This window comes from Camelina sativa, chromosome 3 (assembly GCF_000633955.1).
Source record: "Camelina sativa cultivar DH55 chromosome 3, Cs, whole genome shotgun sequence".
Classification (NCBI taxonomy): Eukaryota; Viridiplantae; Streptophyta; class Magnoliopsida; order Brassicales; family Brassicaceae; genus Camelina; species Camelina sativa.
This window is the reverse complement of record NC_025687.1, coordinates 1602941-1613131: the sequence shown is the minus strand read 5'-3', so window position 1 is coordinate 1613131 and position 10191 is coordinate 1602941. Positions and strand designations below refer to the sequence as shown.

General features: G+C 34.6%; 3 protein-coding genes and 1 long non-coding RNA gene across 7 annotated transcripts in view; 3 read left to right on the top strand and 1 right to left on the bottom strand.

Moving 5' to 3' along the window:
• LOC104761911 lies at positions 420-2450 on the bottom strand. 4 transcript variants are annotated; one of them, XM_019243266.1, is made up of 4 exons: positions 2038-2450; positions 1873-1940; positions 1661-1773; positions 420-1410 (listed from the first exon to the last, which is right to left on the bottom strand). In XM_019243266.1, exons 1-4 carry the CDS (start codon positions 2157-2159, stop codon positions 1327-1329), a joined length of 387 nt encoding a protein of 128 aa, XP_019098811.1. In that variant the 5' UTR covers positions 2160-2450; the 3' UTR covers positions 420-1326. The 4 variants fall into 4 exon arrangements, with proteins under 4 accessions (XP_019098811.1, XP_010483384.1, XP_019098813.1 ...); XM_010485082.2 differs by having other exon boundaries at positions 420-1361; XM_019243268.1 differs by having other exon boundaries at positions 420-933.
• LOC104761905 lies at positions 2607-4748 on the top strand. The gene is made up of 2 exons (XR_763331.2): positions 2607-2923; positions 3120-4748. It is a non-coding gene; the product is annotated as an uncharacterized LOC104761905 (long non-coding RNA).
• On the top strand, positions 4956-6380 carry LOC104761883 (acyl-coenzyme A thioesterase 13-like). Its single transcript, XM_010485052.2, has 3 exons — positions 4956-5308; positions 5415-5561; positions 6119-6380. The coding sequence occupies exons 1-3, from the start codon at positions 5132-5134 to the stop codon at positions 6260-6262; spliced, it is 468 nt and encodes a 155-aa protein (XP_010483354.1). The 5' UTR covers positions 4956-5131; the 3' UTR covers positions 6263-6380.
• Positions 6687-10191, top strand: part of LOC104761894 — an 11263-nt gene continuing 7758 nt past the window's right edge. Inside the window, exons 1-5 of the mRNA XM_010485064.2 lie at positions 6687-7730; positions 7834-8067; positions 8595-8818; positions 9009-9073; positions 9207-9321. Coding sequence (XP_010483366.1) covers positions 7715-7730; positions 7834-8067; positions 8595-8818; positions 9009-9073; positions 9207-9321 — 654 coding nt within the window. The 5' untranslated portion in view covers positions 6687-7714. The remainder of the gene's footprint in view (positions 7731-7833; positions 8068-8594; positions 8819-9008; positions 9074-9206; positions 9322-10191) is intronic.

Sequence of the window (10191 nt, the reverse complement as noted above, 5' to 3'; positions counted from 1 at the left end):
TTTTTTTTTTTTTTTTTTTTTTTTTTTTTTTTTTTTTTTTTTTTTTTTTTTTATGATTTCATGATGTAATATATATGTTCTTTGATATCAAATTTCATAAATTTTTGATAACTCAATGATTATTTAGTATTTTAGTATTATTTTTATTTTCATATGATACTTGAGTTTTTTATTTCATAAATTTAATTTACATATATTTTAATTTTTTTATGTTAAAAAATAAATATTTGTTTCTTTGACTTGAAAATTATATTCTTCTCTTACTAAAACAATACTGAATATTTTGGATGTTAATATAGTTAATCCAAAATTTTCGGTTTTCATTAAACCAAAATTAGATATATATTTGAAAATGAAAGTGTCTTCCAATAAAATTAAAATTGAGTTTTTATTTCTACAATAAAACATTATTTCTTAGCTTACAAAATGAAAGTTATCTTGTACGTGAGAATGTTTACATTGAAAGCAGGACATAGAAATAAGATACAAAGTTTGTATGAAGCATAATCGGTTCCTTTGCTAAGCGATCCAAACTTGAATTCAAACTATAAACAAATATCATATGTATATAAAACTCAACCAAGTAGAAGATATAATTTAGGTTGACATCAGTTGCAAGCTCACATTTGCTTCTCCTATATGCTTCTAAATTTGCTATTAACGTTCATCAGCTGTGTGGGTTAATTCTGATCGGGACCTGCTTCTAGACTACTGTGTTTTTCCTCATCTCACCAACAGATCTTCCTCTTCGGCATACTTTGCAGATATCCGACACAAGCCACAGTCTCCACTTCACATGCATTAATTATTTAGACCCAGAAACACTCAGGTGAAACCATTTCTGATTATCTTCACTGTCACCACAATAGCCAGGTCTCAACACGATGGCCTCATGCTGTCAATAGTACTTCAGAAAAGACAAAGGTCTCTGACCTTGAGGACAATAAGTTCATGAGAATAGACCGTGCAAACAGCAGCAAAAGACAAAGAATATTGCAAGGAAAAAAAACTCAAACCTGAAGATAATAATGTTAAAGAGAATGAAAAATTAAAGAAAACAATTTCCAAAATGTTCAGTGTGTTTACGGAACTTGCGAATGTTTCTCATGTAGAATTTTATAACCACACAAAAATCTTGGATTTTAATGAGCCTCTCGTAACCACCTGTTCTTCTACTGCGACTTTAGTTGGAATTTACGGAGATTGGTCACCTCAAGAACAGGTTTAGTGCAACAAAGAGATTAGGAAGATACTTAAATATCAGTGCAACAGTTAGCTCATGGTTTAACAAGCGCTTATATATCTCTCTACCTTAACACCTTCAGATCAATTGAGACTCCTTACAGGTTCAAAGAGAGGTTCTGATACGAAACAGAATGTAGAGTGTGAGAGACTCGCAGCCGTAGCTTGCTTTAGACATGTAACATAATCGGTTTGCAAATATTTAGGAGCATAATATACATTATAAGATACTAACTGCATCAACATAACGTCTAATACAAAACGCTGGCTAAATCTATCTAACGATCAGAAACTTCAAAAAATGTTGAACAGCTAAAGGCCTGACTTGTCCACAACACGAAAGTAACTTCACCAACTAATACTAATTTGATAATCATAATAAACCTAGAGATGGAACCATTGTGAGAAGAAAACTTACATAAGGAACACATTCTGTGTTGCGTCTCCTAAGATGTAGGACTCGAAACTCAGCCACTGGTCTAATGTGATGTAATCTTAGCCGATACAACTCGGTTAAAATACACTCAGTTCCTTGAAAACAAAATGTGACACACAAAATCAAATACAAATTATGTTCACTACATATTACCTTATCATCTCTAGAATTGCAAATGTTACACAGCTTTTTACCACACAAAAATAACTCTCCTCTTTCACCGGAGCACTCATCTTTTTCTCCTTTGGATCTCCTCCAATTTCTAGATTTCAAACACATCAATACAATCTCAAATTCACAGCCTACAAATCTTCCCTACTCCCCAAAATTAAGAGACATAAAGAATAAAATTATGTTACCTGGGAACGAAAAGTAGAAGAAGAAGAAACCCATCATCGTCAGATCTGATGAACATATTCTGGTGGATCGAAGAAGAAGAAATCCACCACAAGCGATCGACCATCGACGGGGCTAACATCATCGTCGGATCTGCTCAGATTGGTAGAGAGAGCCATGGCTAGGATCATCAACACAGTCGGACCATGGTATAAACGGCGCCGAATAAGAAGAAATCAGGCATTCAACAGAACAGTCGATCCATTGTATCACGACGACGAACAAGAAATTGAGCCATTGATTAAAAGCTATTGTTTCCAAAATCATCTCAGCTGTATTAATGTTATAATTTGATAGGGTATAAATTTGTACTGAGGTGTCAAAGACATGGCTCAAAGTTAAGGCTAAGGTGTCATGCGTCTGGAGGAGAGAGAAACACTTCTTCTTTTATTGTATTGATTATAGATAAATTTACTTATATATATATATGACATACAAAAATGTAGATTTATAAATAATAATTGTCAATAATCGTATTTTAGTAGTTTATAAAACTATAAAAATGACAATGAGATTGAAAGTACAGAAAGGAAAAAAAAGAAGAAGAGACTGTGACGTGTTGGCGCATGGTTGGGTAAAATTTTTTATTGAGAGCAATTTTTTTTTTTTTGGCATTGTGTTCTTTCTCTTCCTCTCTCTTTCGCAAATCTCTTCGGAGGAGATTTAATCGGTTGAAATCGTTGGACCGTGGAGCTGGGATCTATGCTGTTCCCGGATTGAATCCTGGTCAGTATGAGGAACACATGAACCGTGGAGCTGGGATCTATGTTGTTCCTGTGCATCAATTTGGAGGACATCTCGCTGGTCTTCTTCAAATTATCTTATCCCTCTCACTTACAATGTTTCCATGTAAGTAATTCTTTTCAATCTCCCACGGTTTTGATGGAGTAGCCTTCGATACTCGATCATGCCATTGCTTCTTCATATCTAGAAGATTTAAGGAGTTTTGTAAACCATTGTTTAGTTCAAATTACTGATGGTTTCGGCTTCAGATGAGTTAATATGTAGAAAGGTATAGGCTTGATGGTTTGTTTTTCTTGTTTAGCACTAGGCATCGCACCTTGCGATTTTGGAGGATAAAGAAGCAGAGAAAGAGGGTGATGGTTCGAGGAGAGGGCTTCGATTCCCTGCAAATTCTCCATTGGGTTTAACCATGGTATCTCTGACTTTAATCTCTCATTGATTGTTATCTTCTTCTGATTATTGCTTTCGATTCTCTGAGTTTTGTTCATCTCTTGTTGATTGTGTCTGCCTGTGTAACCAACCAAGCTCCACCTTCTAATATGCGTTAGTTATGAGATTCCTGTATGACTTGGAGAAACAAAGAGTTTTGGAGTCAGTTTTGATATCTTTAGTTGTGCAATGTAGCAACCATGCGCCTCGTGCTGAGTTTCTTCTCTTTGCATTGCGTACATTGTGTAGGATTAGTTATATCAATTGGGATACTTTTTTACCATCCCTTCTCTCTTCGGTTTCTGCTGCTGGCAGAGAGATCCATCACATTTGCATGCTCAATGTTTCTGAGCTGCTTTGTGGGATGATGGTGAGATATAAGCAGAGAGTGAATACTCTGGATTTCGTTTTTATTTTCCCGATTTGTCCACTTAAACGATTTAAGCAGCCTTGTTTGATTGTTCATTTTCATAATCTGTCCAAAGATATTAACTCACGGTAGCTTGGATCTGAGCTTTTTTTTTTTTTTTTTTTGTTTCCTGCGTCTTTTTGTACAACTTTATTTCAATTTTGAGATTATTACTTATAACAGTTGCTCTGTAGAATGTGCTGCGATAGCTTAACTTATATAGCCTGTGATGTTTTCTTATTCAATCTCTAGGTAAAGTTTTCGATTAGTTTGTGTTGTGACATACCATATATATATATCCAGTATGCTTTTTAGGTTCTGTGACTTATATGTTGAGACTGACTTGAGAGGAATGTGCTTAAACCCTTTGTGAAATATTATGGTCTAAGGGCTTTTCTTTGTGTACTTACCTTCAGATTGTTCAATGCTCTGTTATGCAAATCTGTGTTTTGTTGCTGACTATATCCGCTGGAACAGTCATATTATGATGGATGTGTCCACTAAAGTTGTTTTTGCATTGACCATCTTTAAATCTGAGCTTCTCTTATGCAGAAATCTAGACATGTATTGTTATTCAGGTTTTCATTCCTCTTTCCTTCTTGGATCTTCTGCAATAGACATGTACTAAAGTAGTTAAAGCTGAAAACAGGAAAAGATGATGGTTCAGTGCAGCAAGATTTGAGAGGTCTTGCACTTATCGATTCCGGAAGAGCTGCTTCAGTGAGTTTGTGGCTGCCCTTTAAAAGTGGCAGAGCAGTTCTGAGCAGCACCAAGATTTGTGGTTGTCCTGTCTTTCATGCATGAATCTTTTCTCATTCGTTACTTTTACTTGGTGATGTGTTTGACAGATTTCTGTGTCTCAGCTGCATGCAGTATTATTACATGCTTTTGGGTCTCTCGTTCAGTTGGGTGTAGGGTTTAAAGAGTGAGGGTTGATGGAGAAGTATTCATTGATATTACATCCACTGCTTTTCTTTTCTCTAATTCATTCTTGTTGATCATTTTCACTTTTGGAGGATACAGTTAATCATTTTCACTTTTTATGATTTGTACTTCTATTTTATGATGTTTTAATGTTTTCTATGTTTAATATTTTATGAAATGCAATAATTTATAAACATCAATCTTAATATGCAATAATTTCATATTGTACTTTAATTTATTTCTTTTCAAAAAAAATAATAAATAAAATAAGAGACTCAATATTAGAACCCACCATTGGAGGAGTACATTTTAATTAGAATACCCAAAGTTCTTATTCAACCAAAAATACAAATTATATTAATTAAAAAAATTTAGAACCCAAAAAATATATTCTCCCATTGTGGATGCCCTAAGAATTAGCTAGTACAAAACAAAAATTGTGAGCCCTTGAAAATCTGATCAAACAAAAAAAAAACAAAACTCGTAGAGGAGCACAATCATCAATCCACTCACTATCCTTGGAATTGAATTCCATCCCGAAAAAAAAAAGAATGGATCTAGAATCGGTAAAACGTTATCTAGAAGGTGATGGAGAAGAAGAGAAGAAGACAAAAGTGGCGAATTTGCCACACAGATTCCTGGAGAGATTTGTAACGAATGGTCTCAAAGTGGATCTCATCGAGCCTGGCCGACTCATTTGCTCCATGAAAGTCCCTCCTCATCTCCTCGTAAGTCCCCTCTACGTACCCCTATAATCCAAATCGAAATCAACAATTTTTCTAATTTCCTCAATTGGGGTCTGTTGGTTGGTTGGTTGGTTGAGGGGAAAAATAGAACGCAGGGAGTTTCTTACACGGGGGAGCAACGGCTACTCTGGTGGATTTGATTGGATCTGCTGTCATTTATACAGCCGCTGGAGTTACTCATTCCGGTGTTTCTGTCGAGATCAACGTCTCTTACCTTGATGCTGCTTTTCTTCATGTACCCACCACCCTTTCTTTCTTTCTTCTTTTTTTTTTTTTTTTTTTTTTTTTTTTTTAAACTGATTACGAAATTAGATAAATAAAGATGAAAAAGATAGAATATGAAAAGAGAGAGGATGAAAAGAAAGAAGATGAAAAGATAGAAAGAAGATGAAAATATAGAAAAGAGAGAAGATGAAAAGAAAGAAGATGAAAAGATTAGAAGATGATAGAATGATAGATTACCAAACTTAAAGGTGTGCTCTGATACCACTTGATATGATCCTCCCAAAGAATCGGCACCTTTGAGTTGGTAGATAGATATACCTTGATTCTAAAGACAAGGAAGCCTCAAGAATAAGGATGGTGGAATGAATGGTTGCACAAGAGTTGCGGAAAGACTCTTGATATACCGGTTTGATCTTTAAGCCNACGTCTCTTACCTTGATGCTGCTTTTCTTCATGTACCCCCCCCCCTTTCTTTCTTTCTTCTTTTTTTTTTTTTTCTTTTTTCTTTTTCTTAAACTGATGATCAGAGATGGTTTAATTGGTGTGAAAAAAAAAAAAAAAAAACAGGAAGAGATAGAGATTGAATCAAGAGCATTGCGTGTTGGTAAAGCTGTTGCAGTTGTTAGTGTTGAGCTGAGGAAGAAGAAGACTGGTAAGATCATTGCTCAAGGTCGCCATACCAAGTACTTTGCTCCTCGTTCCAACCTTTGAATATTTTTTTTACCAAACTACATTTTCTCTTACTTACTCCTATTTTTCTATATTCAAGAACGATTGTTTTGCATTATCATCTTAAATAAATTGTTCGGTTTGTTTCTAGTCTGAGAGAGATCGAGGATCAATCATAAGGTTTTCACTCCTGTGTGATTTTTTACCCCCTCCCCTTAGCTAGGAATCTATTTGCAAATAAAACCAAGTGATGAACTCTGTGTTTTTCTACTCTTTTTTTTTTCTTTCTTCTTCTTATAATAATAATACTAAAGTATGTTGAACTAGAAGATTACATTACTTTGCTTGTCTGATATTTTTTAATCGTTAATGTTTACATCTTCTCTCTCTTTCTTTTTTTTTTTGTTTTTTGGGTCTTTTGGGAGAACCGTTCTGATTTACATCACGATGCATTGATCTCTTTTATCGGTTATTTAAATCGAATCCAACAGATTTCTATAATGAGTGCGTTGGATTGAACCACGTCTTGTGTCGTGTACGTCTTAGCAGCAGCGTTCTAGTCCTCTCAGACTAATCGAATCACACTTCTTAATTTTTATTAAACAAAATTAGTAACTAAACTAGCATTCTTTATAAATTAACTAGCCATTTCTAATCTTCAATTAACGATTTATCAAATTTATTGGCGAGTTTTTGTATTGATTACACGCTAGGTGTGAATATTAAAATATACGCTACTCCCAAAAAAATCAATCATTGTGACGGGCAAAACACGAGATACACGAGTTTGTTTGTTTGTCACAAATGGAAAAGTTACCAAAGGTCAGAATTGTGATTTGTGAAGACCAAAATGACGGAGGTGGTGGTGGGATCAGTTTTGTCGAAAAGTATATTAGTAGTAGTTGAGATAATGTTTGGATAAAACTTTTATGTTACTTTCATGTGTCTACAGTATTTTTTTTTTTTTTGGTAGATCCCTATACGGTATTATTATATAAACACATTTTTGTTGTACATCTTTTACGTTACACGAATTTTAAAATGTTATTGATTCAATATATATGGCTATATATACTTACTAGAAAATATTGTAACTAATATGATGAATATTGATATAATATATATATTATATAGTATCAATCTGGCAATTTTACTCTTAAAAACCACCCCATATGCAATAAGTTAGTCATCATTAAATCACTATATCATTCATGATGTCAATTTCGTTCACAAAAAAGAAAAAATTATTATTGATGATGCCAATTTCATATATAATATAGTATAATGTATATATACATAAATCCCCCACTAGATGCATTCTTAAGAGATCACTTTCAAGAAATAAGTCTAGACAAAATTAGATGAGAAGAGAAGAGAAATATCAAAATTCAAAAGATAGAATTCAATGTTGTGTTGAGTTAGTGCTACCCCTCCCAGTCTCAATCTTTCTTCTTCCCCAAAATAATAACAAATAGACTTTTCAAACCCAAAGGAATGGTGAATCCTTCTGGTAATGCTCTTCCTCTCTCTTTCTTTTCCGTTTACCAAATAATATTGTTCTTTTTAATTTTCTCTCTCTATTATTGAGTCTCTTGATTTGTTTGCTATACAAGGAACAAGAGATGTCTCTTGTGGTGGTTGTCAATCAACTCATCTCTTCCTCGCTTCTCTTGTTGGTCTTGCCGCCGTAGTAGCTGCTGCGTTTTCCGGAGAATCACTCCTTCGCCGCCGGAAACTCTATCATCAAGGTGATTCGATGGCGAATAAAGACGATAAAATCGCCCCTTTAATCGAGAGGAAAGATTCAGGTCGACGACCAAACCTCGAGAGGTTCTCCCACTATGTTGGTTAGTCGTATACTTACATCCTCGATCGATACATTTCAAGATTAACACTTTTGCTGATATATATATATATATATATATATATCAAGATCGTCCAAACTATATTACTATAATAATAAGAGAAAAACAGATAAGTATTTCTTAGACCGACGAAAAAGGAGATTTAGTATTTCTTGGGCTCTTCCTTCCCCCAAATGATCATTTTCATTTGTGATCATGGAAAGTATATGCAAATAACGAAATTTATGAGGACTTGTATGCAAAAATAACTTGTATTATCTTGTATGGAAGCATTTGTATTTGGACTTTGGTGATAAAAGATTTTAAAATGGACTACATACATGGACCACCTCTCTCTCCATTAATGCTAGAAACGACCTTTTCACCCAAACAAAAAAAAAAAAAAAACAATATTGTTAGAGACTTTTTAAATTTTTTATTTTTTATTTTAAGCATTATTTTCTCTGTTGTATAATCAATCATGTGATCATGTATTTGATTAGTACATAAACGTATGTGTAAAAATGCAGCAAGACAGCTAGGATTTGAGGATCCAAATGAATACCCGCAACTATGCAAGTTAGCAAATGCATATTTGTTGAAAACAAAGGGGTATGATGAGAATGTGTTTGAGTATCTGGTGAATGAAGCTGAGGCTGACTCTCTCTATGTTCATCTCCTTGAAGAATTTGACCGATGCATTCTCACTTATTTTGCTTTTAACTGGAACCAATCTTCAAACCTCATCTCTCAGGTACTTCATTTTTTATTTTGTTTTTATTTTTTAACGAAATACAATATAATTCGCGTAATTGCTTATATGAGTGTAACTTTATCATGTAGTTTGCTAGGTGGGTTAGGTTATTTATTTTAACCATGTGTATGAATAAAAAATATTATCATATAATTCTATTTTGATTTTTATTTACCGAAAAAAATGACAGGTGTTAAGCGATGAATCCGACAAGAAAGTACCAAAACTCAAGGATTTTGTGATGGCAGCGACGAGGTGACTGGCTGTTCCATGCATTGAACAAAAACAAAACTTGTAACAGGATGATAATATATAATCCTGAATATTAGTCAACAACATTGTAGAACACTAAAGTTGACCACTTCAACATGCTTTGTTAATAACGTAGGAAACAGAGGTTCGAGAGAGTGACAAAAGACCTGAAGGTGACAAGGGTAATTTCGACATTAGTAGAAGAGATGAAAGCCATCGGAAGCGGAAGCAACGAGCCTCACTGTACGGAGGTAATGTCTCCGGTGGCTCACAACAAACGTAGTCCCGTCCTCCTCCTTATGGGTGGTGGAATGGGCGCCGGGAAGAGCACCGTCCTCAAAGATATCCTCCAAGAGTAATACTTTCTTTCTTTCTTTCTTTCTTTGTAAAACTTTAATCAGTTATGCAATTTTCTTTAATATATATATATATATATATATATATATATATGTGTGTGTATTTGTAGGTCGTTTTGGTCGGAGGCAGAGGCGGACGCAGTGGTCATAGAAGCGGATGCGTTTAAGGAGACGGATGTTATTTATAGAGCTCTTAGCTCTAGAGGTCACCATGATGATATGCTTCAAACTGCTGAATTGGTAGGTTGTTCTCAGTTCTAGACATCCTCAATTGTGTGGTTTCACATAAAGTAACATTCTAACATCCATTCTTTTTTAATGTAAATGCAAAATCAACCAAATCTGTTAGAAACAAACGTAAAAATAAGTCATAACTCATAAGATATAAGAATGCATGCATTATCTTCTTCTTTGATATAATTAACGTGCTACATTTCTTGTTATTTCCTTATATATTTTAGGTTCATCAATCATCGACCGATGCTGCATCGTCCGTACTAGTAACGGCATTGAACGAAGGACGTGATGTGATAATGGATGGAACATTATCGTGGGAGCCATTCGTGGAACAAATGATCGAAATGGCAAGAAACGTCCACAAACACCGATATCGAATGGGCGCAGGCTACAAGGTGTCTGAAGACGGGACAATAACCGAAGAATATTGGAAACAAATCGGTCAAGAAGAAGAGGCCAAACAAAATGGGAAACAACAAATCTTGAAACCTTACAGAATTGAGCTGGTCGGTGTGGTTTGCGACGCTT